The following is a 17,157-nucleotide window of genomic DNA, read 5'->3' on the forward strand; positions in this document are numbered from 1 at the left end:
CCATGAATCCATCAAAACCATTCCTCCTGATGGAAATAACCCTGCCTAAGCCAATGACCCTGAGCAATCCCCTTTTCCTACTGGGATCACCCCTGGGGCTGCGGCACTTCCATGGCAGCAGATGGGATTTTGTAGGAATACATAGCTGGGGCTGCCACATCCCGGATTTCAACCCCAAGTCCAGGTTCCTGAACCTTCAGGCTCAGGTTTAAATTCCAATCAAATCCTTAGAAGTGGGACAGGGTGCTCAGAGAAGCTGTGGCTGCCCCATCCCTGGAATGTTCCAATCCCAGGCTGGATGGGGCATGGAGAAACCTGGGATAGGGGAAGGTGGAATGGGATGAGCTTTAAGTTCCTTTCCAACCCAAATCATCCCAGAATTCTGGGATTCTCTATCTGACCAATCATGAAACTGAATCAGATTCCCTGGGATCACATCCAGTTGAATTTTGAGTATTCTCCAGGGATTTTCGGACCGCTTTCCCTACTCACCAGCCTTACCTGGGGTCCCTCTTTCCCTAAAAATGCCCCTCCTGGAGGGATATTCCTAAACCAACCATCAGCCCTGAGCCCCCCAGGCTGCTCCTCAGCAGGATACACCAGCATTCCTTAACATTCCCAGATTTCTCACTCCAGGCAGTGCTAAAGAGAGCCCAGCTGAGCTCCCACAGTGATTCCCATGGGACACCCACAGCCATCCCAGCTCGGGGGACACTCTGCTGTCACCCCACGGATGATCCACGTGTCCCCATTCCCAGGGAAGAGCCTTGAGGTGCTGATCCCACAGAATCCCACCTCTCTCCCCGCCACGGGACAGCCGCATCTCCGAGCAGAGGCTGCGTTTCCCCATCCAGGCTGATATTTTTATTCCAGAGCTCCCGTGGCTGCACATGGAATGGATTAACCCAGCAGGTATTTCCTGCCTAGGCATGAAATTCCATCACTGCTTTGAAACCATTCCAAGGAAAGCTGCGGATAGCCCGCCGCCTCGGCTGCTCCTGAATTTAAATCCCATTTGTGGGATTTAAAAATCCCATCGGAGCCGGGCTCTTCCCAGGTGAGGATGCTCCTGTGCTGCATCCCACAGCTCTCCCATGAGGAACGCCCCCTGCTTCCTCTTTCTTAAGGATAAAATCCTGAATTCCCCTGGCCTGTGGCAGCTCGGCCTCGTTCAGCTTTCCCACCTAAATAGGCTCCGTGGTTTTTCAGCTCCTCTGGGAATTCCTGCAGGTAGGATTCCCGCAGAGGGATGACCTTCCCGCTGCTGGTCTCCTTCAGGACAGCTCCGTTCCAGTCGTAGGCTCCCACTGCTCCCAGCAGGATCCCGTCCTGTGGGAAAACGGGAGTGGTTTGATGGGGGTTCTTCCCAAGTGGAGGCGATTCCATCCCTCTGATCCCACACAGACCGTTCTTCCAAAAACACCTGGAACGCTGGAGGGTGTTAAAACTGCTGGAATGACACTTCCACCCTATTCCTGATTTTCCAATGGGTTTTTTCTCCCCAGGAAATTCCCAAGAGCTTTTTCCACAGGCATCCCAGCACGTCCTTCCCGAGAGGCCATGGCATCAGGAGGATCTGCCGCAGATCCTGAGGGATGCTCGGGTCTCCCAACACCTCCCTTTCCCATGGGATGATCCAGCAGCATTTCCTCATCCTCATGTTAATTATTTAACTCTGTAATTAATAATTTGTCCCAAATCCCAATCTCCCACCTGGAGCGGGGGGTGATAAAAAGGACAAGGCAAGAGCAAAAGAAAAATCCCCACATTTCCTCTCTTACTTCCACAATGTGGGATGAAAATCCAGTCTGGGACATTTCCAGCCCAAAGGAGATCTCGTTCTTGTTGGTTCCTTAAACACAAAAAAAGGGAATTTGTGTTTAATGGAGAGTTTGCTTTCCTGGAACAGCTCCGGGGCCTCCTCTGGAATCGCTCCAGCAGCTCCACGTCCTCCTGATGATCCCATTTCTCCCCAGATCCCCCAATTCCACAACCTCGTGCTGTTAGGAGGTCTGGGAGCTCTGCTGGGGTGCAGCTTCTCCCCTTGCAGAGCTGCAAGATCACCCAAAACTGGGGATTTGGAGGTTTTTTTTCTTCGTAATTCCAACTGGGGGAATTCCTCATCCGGGACAACTTCCATAGGGAAGCACCAGGCTGGACAGAGAAAACTGGGAAACTTGTGGGGAGTTTGTGAGCCGGTTTGAGCCAAAATCCCCCAAATTGAAGATGTTTCATTCCCAGTGCGGGCCCTCCATCTTCTGTTCCAGTTGCTCATTCCAGGCTGCATTTTTCCTCTGAAATTCGGATAAATTTAGTTTGGGAGAGCGACAAAGTTGTCACAAGAGCTGACATTTAAGACAGAAATATTTCCTGATATTTCATCTCAGCCAATGAACCCGAAACCCCGACATTATTCCCATAATCTCCCGATGTCTGGCACCCCAGGAAGCTCCTGTGTGTGGGTTTTCCTGTTTACAGCCCTGGAATTTGATGGATGAGGAAGACACCGACGCCCAAATTCCCCCCATACCAGATCCCCAAGGTTTTCTATAAAAAGGAAAATCAAAGCCACCAGAATTCCTCTGGCTGGAGTGAGGTGTGTCCTTTGGAAAAGGGATCTCTCCTGATATCTGAGGGGCCCAACCACTCCAAATAAAGACATTTCCTCCAATCTGAAGATACTCCAAGCAGGATTTTAGGCTCGGATATTGCGGGAGACAAATTCGTGGAAAAGAAGGATCAGCAGCACATTCCCAGCCCTGGGACGCGCCGGGGAGGAGCACCCCTCACCTTCCAGGCTGAAAATCCTTTCTCCCAGAGCATCCACGATGTCCTTGAGGGCCGCCTCGTCGGTGACGTTGAAGAAGTGTTTGTCGTCGGGGTCGCTGGCGATGAATTTGATCTCGTTCAGAAAGGCCTCGGGGTTGATTCCTCTCCTGTTGTAATAACCCAAGACCTGGTTGGGAATAAAACGCGAGACTTTCATGGAATTAGAGCTCCTGGATGGTTTGGGTGGGGAGGGATCTTACAGCTCATCCCATTCCACGGGCAGGGACGCCTTCCTCTATCCCAGGCTGCTCCAAGCCCTGTCCAGCCTTGGACACTTCCAGGGATGGGGGGTCAGCAGCTCCTCTGGGCAGCTTTTCCAGGACGGATAAAACCATCCCAAAACCCTCTGGGGTGGGAGAAGCCCCATCCTCGGATTTGACAACTCTTTGTAGGGAACAAATAGAGGAACTGCTGCAATTCCTCCCGGCTGGACATTCCTCATGGAATTTGGTGTCCTGCCTGTCCCTGGTCCCGGCACCTGCTCTGGCAGCCGAATCCCGAACTGAGCATCCCAAGAGCAGCAGCAGCCACGAGGAGCTCTTGGAATGCTCCAGGAGCAGCGGGGATGGACAGGAGCTCTTGGAATGCTCCAGGAGCAGTGGGGATGGACAGGAGCTCTTGGAATGCTCCAGGAGCGGTGGGGATGGACAGGAGCTCTTGGAATGCTCCAGGAGCGGTGGGGATGGACAGGACCTCCTGGAATGCTCCAGGAGCAGTGGGGATGGACAGGAGCTCTTGGAATGCTCCAGGAGCAGTGGGGATGGTCTGTCCTGGTGCTTTGGGATTCCTGGAGCACCACCACGCTCCGCAGGACTCCCAGGACCCAAAAGTCGCGCCACTCACCGCCACGGCGTATCTGGTGACGTTGTCCCTCTCGCTGTCCTCAATCACCTTCTCCAGGTCTGGGCTGTCGTGGGACTCTCCATCTGTGATGACAATCATTACTCTCTTTGCCCCTTTCCGGCCACCTTTCCGAAACGCTTCCGAGCTGCAAGTGAAGAGATGCCCTGGGCTGCTCAGCCCCGCCAGCTCCGCGGTGGCTCCGCCGCCCCACCGAGCCCGCCCCGAGGGGTCTCTGGGGCTGCTGCCCCTTGGGGAGGTGCGGGAACCCTCGGGAAATGCTTTGGGATGTGGATTTCCCCGCTTTTTGCGGGAAAAGAGGCTGTGATTCGGCAAAATTGGATGGGGGAATGGATTTGAGCTGGCCAGCGGAGTTCTGGCCTTGGCCTGTGGGGCTTTTCCCTGTGAGGGAAAATTTCTTCATCCCGTTATCCACCCCTGCCAAAATCCCATGATTTTGACGGTCCCAAATTCCGGCGTATTTATGGAAAAGGGACGCTGAGCAGGGCTGGGGACTCTGCGTGACACGAATCGTTCAGGACCTTGCTCGGATCTGGCCAGGATCCATCTAAAACCCATCCGAGCTGCCCAGGGCAGTGCTGGAATCGCCATTCCTGCAGGGATTTCCAAACCACATGGATGTGTCACTTGGCACATGGTCAGTGGTGGCCTTGGCAGTGCTGGACTTGATCTTTGACCTCTTTTCCAACATAAAATGTCATGATTCCCAGCAGGAATACCGCTTGGGAAAAGGGCAGGAGCAAGGATTTTTCCCTGGGAAGGGAGGAGGTGGAGCTGTGCTGAGTTCCTGGGGACTCTCCAGAGATTTCCAGGTCCTGTGGCTGAACTTGGGGGCTGGGAGCTCATCCCTAGGTGCTTCCATGGAGAGGCCACAATTCCAGAGCCTGCCCCAGCCGCAAACGAGGACGGAGCAGTTTTGGGAAGCGCCACCCTGAAAGCTTCCCCCAGATCACATTTTCCGACAAACCCTGGCGATTCCCCCACTCTTGAGCAGCAAGGAAAACAAAAGGAGAGGGGAGGAAGGAAAAAAAAAAAAGTGGAATGGAAGGTTTTCCTGGGGATAGGACCGGGAGCGGGAGGGGTGTTACCGAGCGAACTCGATGCCGTAGGCAGTCCTGGTCTCGGTGCCCCCGCGCTGCTCGATGTGGCTGGCGGCCGCCACCACGTCCTGCACGGACCTGTAGTCGTTCAGATGGAACTCATGGACCACGTCCTCTCCGTACTGGACAACTCCCACCTGGGAACGACGGGAATGGCACCAAGAAGGCCGGCGGAGCGAGGTCCTGTCCGCCACCAGCGCTGGAGTCGCCAGCCACGGGTAAAATTCTCTACGCTCATTCCCAGTTTTGCCTCAGTGGGATTAATTCCCAGTTTTATGGCTCTCCCCTTGGGTTTTGGGGTGATCCAGATGTGCCGCGCTGCACTGTCCCGGTTTGGACCCACAGCATCTCCAGGTGGGACCAAACTGGGCTATTTGGGAAAATTTGGGATGTTCCTGCTCAAATTCCTGCCTAAATCATCCCATGATTACTCGGAGCAAGAGCATGGAGAGCTCCTTTCCATGGGGTTTCCTCCTCCCTGTTCCCACTGGGATGTGGGATGTGACATCCTTCCATAGCTCACTTAGGGACATTAATGGGAGTGTTTTTCCCCATGGGATGAGTCAAAAATCCCAATATTTTGACAAATTCCAGCAGCTTGACAGAAAAGGGACATTGGGAATGGCCCTGGGATGACACAAATGGTTCAGGGCCTCACCTGGATCTGTCCAGGACCGATGTAGAACTTTTTCAGGATATTTATCAGGAAGTGCTGGACTTCAACCCACGGATAAATGCTGTTGGATCCATCCAGAACGATGATGATGTCCATGTAGGTCTGGCATCCTGTGGAAAATCCAGGGATTCGTTAAAAGTGCGCTTGCAAAGGGGCAGATTTATGGCTTCACTTCCAGCCAGGTACTTCCTCTTAGGATTTCTCGGGAAAAAAAAAAAAATCTGATTTCCATAATTTTGGAAAGAACTTTGGGCTCCAGCAAGGTGGGGAGAAGCCACAGGAATCCTCTCTGCTGTGAAAAGATGGGATCGCTTCCTAGGAATAACACTCAGCGGCATCATTTGGGATTCAGCTTTGGAATTTGATCCCGTTTAATATCATTCCACACTTCAAAGAGGAGCAGGATCCGGCTCCGTTCCTCCCGCAGAGCCGTTCCTGATCCCTGAGTCATTCCCAGCCCTGCCATGGAAAGCAAGGCGGGCATTTCCTCCCTTCCCATGAAATCCTCGTCTCCGAGGCAGCCAAAAACCCCGGAGGGGACCCCAGGGCTCGGCTCTGCAGCCGGAGCAGGAAGGATTTAAGGATTTTTTTCCAGTGGGGAAAATTGCTCAGGATCATCTCAGTCTCGCCGATGTTTTACAGCATTCCTTGGTGATCCTGGAATTCAGAGATTTATCGGCTGCTCTTTCACCCCACGGGTTTTTATGGATGAAAGAATCCGTGGATTGGAGTCACTCATGGATCACTGGGATCCTCTGTGTGCCTCCATCTCCATCCCATCCCGGGAATCAGGGGCAGGAGCTGACCCTGCATCCCATTAAATAAACACTTCCCAAAACTCCCTAAAACCCCAATTATTCTTTGCAGCGAACGTAACAAGGGAAGTGACACTGGGAATTCGTTGATGGCTTTACTGCTTTGATCCCAAAAATCCCGTTTTTCCAAGCCCCTCTCTATGCCCTGGGAATTTGGTGATTTGGTTCTGCCTTTCCTGCCTTGATCCCCACAAATCCCATTTTTCCCAGCCCATCTGCCCTGGGAATTACCAACACCAGAGGGGTTCTGGAGCTGGGGAATCACATCCCATGGGATGAGGAGCTCCCAGGAGCAGGACAGATCTCTGGGAATCCTTCCCAGCTCCAGGAAAGACAGGAAACTTCACTGCAACCCTCCAACATAAAATCCCGGCTCCAAATTCCCGAACTCCAACATCTTTAACTCCTGGTCAATGAGGGCTTTGTTTTGTGCAGTCAAAGTGGGATTGGAGACGGGATTGGAGCTGGGATTGGAACGGGGATTGGGAGCCGGGAATGGGAGCGGGGATTGGGAGCCGGGAATGGGAGCCGGGAATGGGAGCCGGGATCTCGGTCCTCACTCTGCAGAGCCGGAGCCACGGTTCTGGAGAAGCGGAAGTTGGAGTTGACGCGGGAACACATTCCCGTGGTGTAGTAGGAGCTGCCACACTCGTGGGACCACAGGGGGCTGCAGGCCTGGCGGGGTAAAAAAAGCAGGATTTGGTTCAAAGGATGCCTTTTCCGTGGATGTGCTTTATTTTCATTTCTTTTTTTTTTCCCATTTTACTTAATTTAATTTAATTTAATTTCGTTTTAATTCCACTTGATTCTATCTTGTTACATCATATTTTATTATATTTCATTTTATTTTATTGATAAATCCCTATAAATCTCCCTACATTCCATAAACAAAAAACAACCAGGAGGAAACCTCCCAACAGCTTCCTGTGCCGGTGCACATTCCCAAATTCCCAGCCCGTATTCCCAGGAACGCTGCTCACCAGGAAGCTGCTGTCCCTGGGGTTGGTGGCCAGGCTCAGGCCCAGGCGCATGTTGTCCTTGCGCTCCGACACGTTGGACAGCGTCACCCGCCCTTGGGAGAGAGGCTGGCATCAGGGACGTTCCCGGGAAATCCGGAATGCCCCCTGGAATCACTGGAGCAACCGGGAATTGTGTGCCGGAGAGGAATCTCTGCCAGCGCAACTCCAGGTTTTGGGGATTTTGGAAAACCCAACATCACCCGCCCTTGGGAAAGAGGCTGGCATCAGGGACGTTCCCGGGAAATCCGGAATGCCCCCTGGAATCACTGGAGCAACCGGGAATTGTGTGCCGGAGAGGAATCTCTGCCAGCGTAACTCCAGGTTTTGGGGATTTTTGGAAGGTGAGAAAAAAATTGGAAAAAACTGGGTTTTTTCCTTCATGAACAACCAAGGAAGGAAATTTTTTTTTGGGAATGAGGCTGGGAGCTGGAGAGGAGGAAACCGCTCGGAGGGCTCAGTTCCTCATCCTGGATTCCCAGGGAATCCCTGTTTTTTCCATGGCACAGCCGAGAAATTGGGAACAGCCCCCAGGGCAGCCCCGTCAATCCTAAATGGGATCGGTCACTGAGCTGTGTCCCAAATCCTGATCCATCCGTTCCTCTGGAAAACGCAGCTCCCCATGAGCCAGAGCTCCTCCTTTGGGAAGCAAACTGGGAATCATGGAATAATTTGGGAATTTAAAGAGCTCATCCAGTGCCACCTTCCACCATCCCAGGGTGCTCCAAGCCCCATCCAACCCGGCCTTGGACACTTCCAGGGATCCAGGGGCTTCTCTGGGAATTCCACCTCCCCAGGGAGGGATCCCTTCCCAACATCCCGTTTTTCAGGGATGATTTGGGATGTCTGGGAGGCCATACCCAGGTTGAGCTTGGTGCAGTTCCCGTGGTTTTCACTCAGCACCGGGCACTTGTAGACGTCTCCGGTCTTCTGCTGCCCGTTGGATTCGTACGGAGCGCCCACCACCAGCCTGCGGGAAACACGGAGCCGTCAGCACCGGGACAACGGGAATCCCCTGGGAGAAAGGACTCCTCAGCCACGGTTCCCGGGTTTGGGAAGCAGAGGGCCCCAACCTCAGTGGAAGGAAAGCTTCTCCTTCCCTTTGGAGCAGCAAAAAAGCTGGGAATGTGACCCTGCCACCTGGAATTACGGAATTCATTCGCATCAGCCGCAAGGAGCGGATTCCTGGAGGGGAGGGAGGGCTCCAAACCCATCTGGAAGCACGGGGAGGGGCAGGGAAGCAGCTCCAGGGTGGCACCAAATCCCCTGGAATCAGCTGAGGTGCCCGTGGATTGTGCCTCTGCCGCCTATGGAGGAGATTTTCCAAAGGGTCATGGAATGGTTTGGGATGGAAGGGACCTTGAGGATCATCTCATCCCAACCCCCTCCGTGGGCAGGGACACCTCCCACTGCATTCCCAGAGCACCTCCAGGACATGGACAAGGAGACACCTCCCACTGCATTCCCAGAGCATCTCCAGGACATGGACAAGGAGACACCTCCCACTGCATTCCCAGAGCATCTCCAGGACATGGATGTGGAGACACCTCCCACTGCATTCCGTGAGTGTCTCCAGGACATGGATGTGGATGCTGGATTCCAGCAGAACCAGAAGGAATAACGAGGAGCTGGTGGAGCGCCTCCAGCCAATCCCACTGGGATCCACAAGGAATTTTTCCCTGGAAAATCCTGGAAAAGGGAATTTGCTCCAACCCAGAGCTGTTATGAACAGCCCTGAGCTGAACGTTGGGATCTCCAGGGGTGGGTGAGGACGCTGGGAAGGAATTTTCCCCAGGAAAATCTTGGAGAAGGGAATTTGCTCCAAGCTGGGATTCTTATGAGCACTAGGAGATGAACATCGGGATCTCCAGTGCAGGGAAGGAATTTTCCCCAGGAAAACCCTGGAGAAGGGAATTAGGTCCAAACTGAAGTTGTTCCGAACATTGGGATCTCCAGTGGACGTTGGAATTTTTCCTGCTCCCCAAAAGAAGGGAGCTGCTAATTCCCATTCCCCAGCAAAGACACCAACTCCCAGCTGAGATATTTTTGGGACATCCAAACATTTTTCCCACTTTTTCTTGACCACAGCATTCCAACCCAGCAACCCAAAAGCAGGAAGAGCTCAGGACCTGAGGAATCCATCCCTTCGTTCCAGGCTATCCCAAAAATCCTCGGCACTACGAGTTGCTGGCAACTCCCGCTCCCAAAATAAATGGGATTTTTTTAAAATTTATTTTTTAGCTTCCCAAAAATCCTATGGATGCAGCCGTCCCAGTCTGGATCTCTAGATAAACAGGAGCTCTTTTGTTCCAGAGGGCCCTTCCCAGCAGCTGGAAAAGCCACCGGCACAGATGTTCCCTGTTAGTCCAGGAATTGTCATTCCTTAAAAATGCTGCCGCTCCAAAGACAAACATCCCATTCTTTTATCCCAAACCGGAACCGCTCACCCAAGGAAAGGCTCCCGAATCCAAGGATTCTCATGGAAACACTTCCTGTCTTACGCCTTAATGTGGGAATTCACAACGGGAAAATCATCTCCAGCTGGAGCTGTCCTTGACAGCATGCAGGAAAACCTGGGATTTTTCAGGAATTTGCTCATTTTCCTGAGGCTCTCCCACGCTCTCGTGTCCATTTGGTTGTGGAGAGGAGGGAAAAGGTGGAAGATGGGGAAGGGGAATGGGAAAACCTTGAGGATGAGGAGGAAAAAAGGTGGAGGCTCCCCAGAAAACGAGGCTCTCCTGGTGCAATTCCCAATTCCCAAAGAATTCCAGCTACATGGAATTTCATGAACTCCTGGGAGCAGCTCCAGCTTGATGCGCCCCCCGTCCTGCAGGGAATCCTCTTGGAGACTTTTCCATGAATCGATATTCCCATATTAATATGATCACACCACCCATTAATCAATATTCCCAAAAAAACCCAGCGGGTTTGGGGTCGGATCATCCCTTTGGGATGACGAGGCAGACCCAAAGGAAACCCAAACATTCCCAGCTTTCGCCATGAACGCGGAGCGGCTGCGGAGCTCCTGAAGCTGGAATTCTTGTCTCCCAAAAAACAATGGAATTGTTTTCCCTTTTCGGTTAAATGGGAATGATTCATCAGCCGGAGCTGTCAAATCCTCACGGAAACTTGGCAGCTCAGGAAAAAGGCTTTTCCAGCTGTTTGGAAGGTGTTTTTAGGGATGCTGCTCCACTCTTCCTTTACTTGGAAACTCGGGCTAGAAATCCTGGATTTTTCCTTCCAAAAACAAAAAAAAAAAAAAAAACAAAAACAAAAAAAAAAAAATCAGGGATTTGGGATGGGTTATCCCAAATTCCCAAAAATATCCAAATAACCCAGCTCATCCCAAGAAAACTGGAGAAAATCAGAGCATCCTGCTATAGAAGGGGAGACATTCCTGGGTTTTTTCAAGCTTTCCCCCTCCACACATCCTGGGATCATCCCAAATCTCCCGGTTTTTCCCTGGATTCCCAGGAGGGAAGCGGCTCCCGCATCACAGCTCGGCCAAAAAACGAGGCTTTGAAAGAAAACCAGAACCAAACAATTCCTGCCTCGCCTCCCTCGCCATTCCCTGCTCCCGGAGAAAACAAAGGGGAAAAAACCGACAGGGATTAAGTGGGAAAAGCTCTGGCTGCTCCGAGCTGTCTGAGGATGGGTTTTTAGCTTTCATCCCGAAAAAAATAAGGAGAGAAAAAGCAGGAATACCCCAGGATATTGCTCTCCAAGCAAAGCCCAGTGCTGGGTCCTGATTCCCAATTTTCCGGCCAGGCTGGGAATGGGATGTGTCCATGCCTGAAGGCTGGGAAAGGCTCCAAACCAGCAAAATCCAGGAATTCTGGAATGGTTTGGGTGGGAAAAGCCTCAAAGCTCATCCCATTCCACCCCTGAGCTCCAGGCCCTGATCCTGGACAATCCCGGTCTGAGCCGGGACGAAGGGAAAAGGAGGAGGGGGAAAAAAAAGAGGGAAAAATCTTCTGGCTGGATTGAAAGCCAGAATTGTGCTGATCTGGAAAAACACTTCCAGGGGTTTCTGTTTTCCAGCTCCTGCCAGAGGTTTTCTTGGCTGGAATTCTCCTGTGGCTTGGCCGCCGCCGGAGCGCTTGGAATATTTTGGTGGAAGCGCAGAGAATTCCACAGAGTCTGCTCCTGGCTCTCCCTCCCACCCCGGGATGCAGGATCCGTGGCAGCCCACCTTATTCCCTGTTTTTTGGGGGGGATTTTCCCTCTTTTTTTGCCTCGTTTTCAAGAAAACCATGGAATGGTTTGGGTCATCCCAGCCTCACTTCCAGCGGGTGCTCTGAGCTGGATTTGAGCATTCCAGGGATGGGGAGGCAAAAAATCTGGGAATCAACAGTGGTTCTGAAGGAGAAGGGTTTTTGTTTGGGGTGGAAGTGGGAGACTGGGAAAAGTCACCTGGGAAATTCCCAGTTTTCTTGGGAATCCCCAGAGGGAAGCTGGAGATCCCACAGGACCCTGTGGATACAGATCCCAGAACGGCTCCATGGAAAATCCCGGCTGAGCCAAGAACCACGGAGAGGCCTCGCCTGGAAACATCTCCTTAAACATCCCAAAAAACGGGGGGGAAAAACTCCTGGAAAAACGGGAATGTGGCATTCCTGCTGCCCACGGTATTCCAGAGCTCCGTGGGCTGCCTTTGCTCCCATCATCCACTGTTTTCTGGGATTTGGGGTCCGGATTTGTCACCGCTGCCTGTCCCCCTCTCCAGGATTCCTTGGAAAAGGAACTTTGGGATGCTCCCAGGGAGGAGTTTTGGGATCAGAACTTCCCTTTGGATAAGTGGGATACGAGGTTGGGATAAGGAAATCTCCCCAGGAGCATCCAGCATCCCAAAAATTCCAGGAATGGGCTCCGGGTGTCCTTCTCCAGGATTCCTTGGGAAAGGAGCTCTGGGATGCTCCCAGCCACAGCTCCTGGAATGGTGGGAAGCATCCCGGACAAACACTTGGAAGGGGGAGATGAAAGATGAAGGGAATTTTTTTTTCCCTTTCTTCCCTGCTCTGGGACCTCCAGGAAGATTCCTCCCAAAAATTCCATGAGATTCCAGGCTATGTTTGCCCCAAACATCCAGGAGCTCCCATTCCCACAAGAGCTTCCAGGTTTTAGGGGATACACATCCCATTTGTGGGAATTCTGCTCATTATTCCCAAATAAATCCATCCACAGCGACCAACCTGCTGGGATTTGGGATCCAAACACTCCAAAACCCTTTTCATCCTCCCAGGAATTCCTTCTCCTCATCCCAAAATTCCTCCCGGGTCATTTTGTCCCAGCAGCACAGGGAGTTCCCATTTTTCCCAAAAAAAACCCCAGTCTGGACACTGGGAATGCTCCAATCCCACAATTCCAGGTCCCCCTTTCCCTGCCTGCTCCAGGAGCGGGAATCTGCCATTCCATGGAGCTCCGGTGGTTTTGGGATGAATTCCAGGCACCTGCTGTCATCTTTTCCATCCCCGCTTGGAGAAGGCACCTCCGGCTCCACGGAAAAGATGGAAAAAGTGTGGAAAAGGAGGTCTGGAAACCCCTCACTGCTCTGGAAAATGCCGGAGCAAAATCAAATCCCACATGGATGAGCTTTTCCAGCCTTAAATATCCAAGTGGAATCTTTTCCCTGCCCCCCAGAGTTTAATAACCTGGATTTTTTCCTCATGGATTTTCCGCTCTCTGGGATGCACTTCCATGAGCCTGTGTGGTTCCTTGAAAGGTTTGGAAAAGGGGAAAAATTCCCGACTTCCAAAAATACCTGGAGAATCCGATCTGTTTGGAGCCGCTCCAATATTCCTTTAGAAATATACGGAAAAAAAACCCCATAAACACGAAATTCTTGGAATCCGTTCCCAAACAATGCCCAGCAGCCAAGAGCAGCATTAACAGGCTCAGACTGGAGGGGAGGTGCCAAAATCCTCGGATTCCGCGCTTGGAATTTGGCAGCTGGATCCCGGCACATCCACGGCCGGGATTCTGAGAGAAGCCCGGAGTCTCCGCTGTGTTCCAGTGGATTTTGTGGAATTCTTTGGGATGGGGTTGGAAGACGCTCGGCAGGAATTGGGGTCTCAGGACATTCCCTTTCCTCCCGTGTCCTCCCAGCTCCTGGAGTTATCCAGCTCCTGGAATTCTGATCCGGCTCCCTCTGCGCATCCATGGGTTTTATTCCACAGGTTTCTGGTTGCTCCCAGATTTCTCCACTTTTTCAGCTGTGTCCGCATTTTTCCCTTTGGAATCTTTTCCCACTCAGTTGCAGATTCCAGCAGCGCTGTCCTGAGTTTTTATGTCCGTGGGCACCCACAGGATCCCGCCGGAAAAAATTCCATTTTTCCAAGCAGAGGAACCAGCAGGAGGAAAAACTAGAGGTGGATCCCGTGGGTGTTGCCAGGAAAAGTTGGGAAAAGAAGCCAGGGATGGGCTTTGGTCCTGCTTGGGAAAGCAGGAAAAACTTCCAGGTTTCCAGGGAATTCAGCCCTTGGGCACCCCATCGGTGGTGGTGGCACGGAAAAATGGGATAAGAGACCCCAAATATCCCGGGAATTGCAGCCCCTGGGCTGGGATGGAGCTAAAACAGCTCCTATGGATACAACCGGGATGAGAATATTCCCAACATTGGAGTTTTCCAGCATTTTCCCTCAGAATCCCGGGAAACACTGAACTCCCAAATTTCACCCCAAGGCATCAGCCCTTCCAAAGGATGCACAATTCCGATGGGATAAACTCCCAGTCCTGGTGGAAAACAGGGCTGGGAGCCTTGGAAGGAGAGACCCCAACTTCCCAAAATTCCATGGAATGGGAATCACAGGCTCAGGACACAGGAAGGTTTTCCAAAGGTGGCGAGGGTTGCATTCCCGAATTCCAGGAATATCCATTGCATAAGTTATGGGATTGAGCCTGGATTCACCCACCTGGGGGGCAGATCCTGAATTCCAGGGAATTCCATGGGCTTTGGAGCGTCCTGAGGTGCTCCGGGAATGCACCAAAGATCTCTGCCGACATCCGGGTGGGATCCCCGGGGATTCACTCCCCTGGGATCAGCCCTGGGATCGGCCTTGGATTCGTCCCTGGGATTCCCTGGGATCAGCTCTGGGATTCCCCCAGGATTGGCCCTGGATTCCTCCCTGGGATCAGCCAGACCCACCCGAAATCCCAAACCTGAGCCAATCCCAGGCTCATCCCGCATTCCCGATGGATCGATTCTCCAGGTCCCGGCTCCTCCATGCAAAACTGTAAAAACCAGGATGGCCTGGACCCAAATTCCAGGTGGGATTCCAGCCCTGGGGGGCTCCAAGGAATCGTGATCCAGCCAGGACACCCCCTCCATACCCACCCTTCCCAAATTCCCAATATTCCCTTATCCCACTGAAAATTCCTCTTTTTTTTTTTTAAGGAAAACTTTTCCTTTGTTCAGCACCTCATCCTGGCCCACCAATTCCTGGGAATTCTGGAGGAGATTTGGGGTGGGTTGGTGTAATTCCCACCAAAATTCCCGCTGGAATTCCCGGTTTCCTGGAGCCCACTCACCATTTCTTGCCGCCGATGTCGTGCTGCTGCACCGTGTATCCAAAAAAAGATTCCCTGGATCCCGCGATTATCTGGGGCCTCTTGGTGTCGATGTTGAAGGAATTCCCGAATCCTGAGGGGGGGAAAAAAAAAGGGGAAGGATCCGTCAGCCAAAAAAAGCTGGAAAACGCTAATTCCGCATGGAGGAACTCGGAATTCTGAAATCTCGGAAAGGTTCCAGCCATGGAATCATTCCAATCCCAGCCCTGCTCCGGGTGCTCCCGCTTGGGGTTGGATTCGACGATTCCAGAGGCAATTCCAGCCTCGCCCATCCCGGGAAAGCTGCTCCCGAATGTTTGAAGATGCTGCCGGAGCGGGGATGGGTTGATCCCATTCCCATCCCAGCCAGGATGGGAATTCCAGAGCGTTCCAGCCCTGCCTCGCCTGCAGCTTCCCAAAATTCCGCTCTCCATCCTGGAGTTCCCAAGGAACATCCAGCCCTGCGGATGGAGCTCGGAGCTCCTTGAGGATTCAGAATTCCTGGAATTCAGCCCATTCCCAGCCCTCAACAGCTCATCCTGGGAATTCCCTGGAGCCAGGATGGGAAGGAGAAAGGAGCTCCTCCCTCTGGAATCCATGGATTCAGCCACGTCTGTGGATGGGATGGGATCCATGGAAAAGGGATCCTGGCCAATCCCGAGGGTTTTCCCAAGGATCCAAAGCTGGGATTCCCATTCCCTGTGGGAGCAGGAGCTGAGCAGAAGCAGCTCCAGAGGGGGATATCCCTAAGGATGGAATTCCAGCTGGGACAGGGTGATTTTTGGGATTGGTCCTTTCCCTCTGGAAAACACTGCTTCCCACAGACCAGCGGGAACAGGATCCACGACATCCCAATCCCGGGATTCTGGCACTCACAGGGGACAAATTCCAGAGAAATTTCCTGTCCCTGGAGCAAAATTTGGGGAATTCTCTGGCAGCTCCTCCCTGTGCCTGGAGCCAGATCCAGGTGGGAAACTGGGAAATCAGGAATTCCCCCAGGAGTGGGAATCTTGGGAATGCTGGAGATGCTATCCATGGGAACAGAGGGACACGGCCCCAATCCCGGGCTAGAGCAGCGGGATGGACACGGATAACCAGGATATCCCGGACTGGATTCCCTGAATCCTGCTGGGTGCTTCATTCCAAGAAAATCCTTGGAATCCTCCTGCAGGACAGGGGCGGGATGCTCAGTTTGGAATTTCTCGGGATATAAAGGAGCCGTTGGCAGGAAAATTTCACACTGCTGCTTCCCAGGCGGAAAAATCCAGGATGGGAATGTTCGGATAGGCGGGAATGTCGGAGAAAAAGGGAATGTCTGGAATCCTAGGAACAAACCCTCTCCTGGAGCAGGGAATGGAGGAATCCGACCACGGATTCCGAGGAAAAGGAGCTTCCAAAGGATCCAGAAAGAAATTCTAGAAAGCCAGGATAAAAAAAAACCTGGGATAAAAAAAAACGGGAGACAGCGATGAGAGCCAAGATATTTTGTGGAGCGTTGACCTCATTTCACATCCCAAAGAAATGCAAACCTCGGGAGAGAGGGAAGCTGGGATTGGCCATGGAATGATGGGAAAGGGAAAGGGGGAAGGGCATCGGAGCACCCCGGAATCAGTGGGAATTCTGGGAATTTCGGATTCTCAGCAAGAAATTCCCAAGAACTGGAAGCGTCTTGGATGCAGAGGAAGTGCTGGAGAGGATGGGATGGATTTTCCTCTTAATTTTCCTGGATTTTGCACTGCACACCCCCAAGCTGGGGATTTTTGGGAATGGGATCAGCGGGATAAAATTGGAGAATCCCATTCCATGGTTTAGGATAAAACTCCAAAAATGGAACAAAAATAAATGAACATAAATATTCCATGAAATGGGAATTCTCTGGGAAAACAGGGAGGAGAGCTGGGAGTGGCTCCTGCTGGAGCATCCCAATCCCAGGGAAGCAAAAGATGTGGGAGAGAAGATTCCAAGCAATGGATGGAACCGCAAAACTCCGACAAAAAGAAAGGAATAAAATAAATATTGGGAATATTCCAACCGCCTCCGGCTGAAATGGGAATTTTAGGAAACGTTATCCAGGAGATTTTCCTGCTGGCAACCAGGAAAATCTGGAATTTCCCCCCTTTGATCGCTATCCCAAAGAAGTGACCAAAGCTCCAGGTTTTCCTTGGAATTCTGAGGGCAGGAAGCCCCAAATTCCTCCCTTTCTTTGGAGCTTCTGGGGCATCCAAACGTTTGGTTCTTGTCAAGGAAAACATTGGGAAAGAGGAAAACCTTTGGGAAAAGAAGGATGGGAATGAAATCCACCTTTCCTGCCAGGG

General features: G+C 52.2%; 1 protein-coding gene across 2 annotated transcripts in view; it reads right to left on the minus strand.

Moving 5' to 3' along the window:
• ITGA11 (integrin subunit alpha 11) overlaps nt 1-17,157 on the minus strand; it is a 46,064-nt gene that overhangs the window by 19,988 nt on the left and 8,919 nt on the right. For both annotated transcript variants that reach the window (XM_038146989.1, XM_038146988.1), the window contains exons 2-11: nt 14,825-14,936; nt 8,158-8,267; nt 7,262-7,353; nt 6,842-6,956; nt 5,449-5,576; nt 4,779-4,927; nt 3,673-3,817; nt 2,791-2,956; nt 1,782-1,852; nt 1,185-1,329 (exon numbers count right to left, since the gene is read on the minus strand). In XM_038146989.1, the coding sequence (XP_038002917.1) occupies nt 1,185-1,329; nt 1,782-1,852; nt 2,791-2,956; nt 3,673-3,817; nt 4,779-4,927; nt 5,449-5,576; nt 6,842-6,956; nt 7,262-7,312 (970 nt within the window). In that variant the 5' untranslated portion in view covers nt 7,313-7,353; nt 8,158-8,267; nt 14,825-14,936. The remainder of the gene's footprint in view (nt 1-1,184; nt 1,330-1,781; nt 1,853-2,790; nt 2,957-3,672; nt 3,818-4,778; nt 4,928-5,448; nt 5,577-6,841; nt 6,957-7,261; nt 7,354-8,157; nt 8,268-14,824; nt 14,937-17,157) is intronic.

Source organism: Motacilla alba, chromosome 10, assembly GCF_015832195.1.
Source record: "Motacilla alba alba isolate MOTALB_02 chromosome 10, Motacilla_alba_V1.0_pri, whole genome shotgun sequence".
Classification (NCBI taxonomy): domain Eukaryota; kingdom Metazoa; phylum Chordata; class Aves; order Passeriformes; family Motacillidae; genus Motacilla; species Motacilla alba.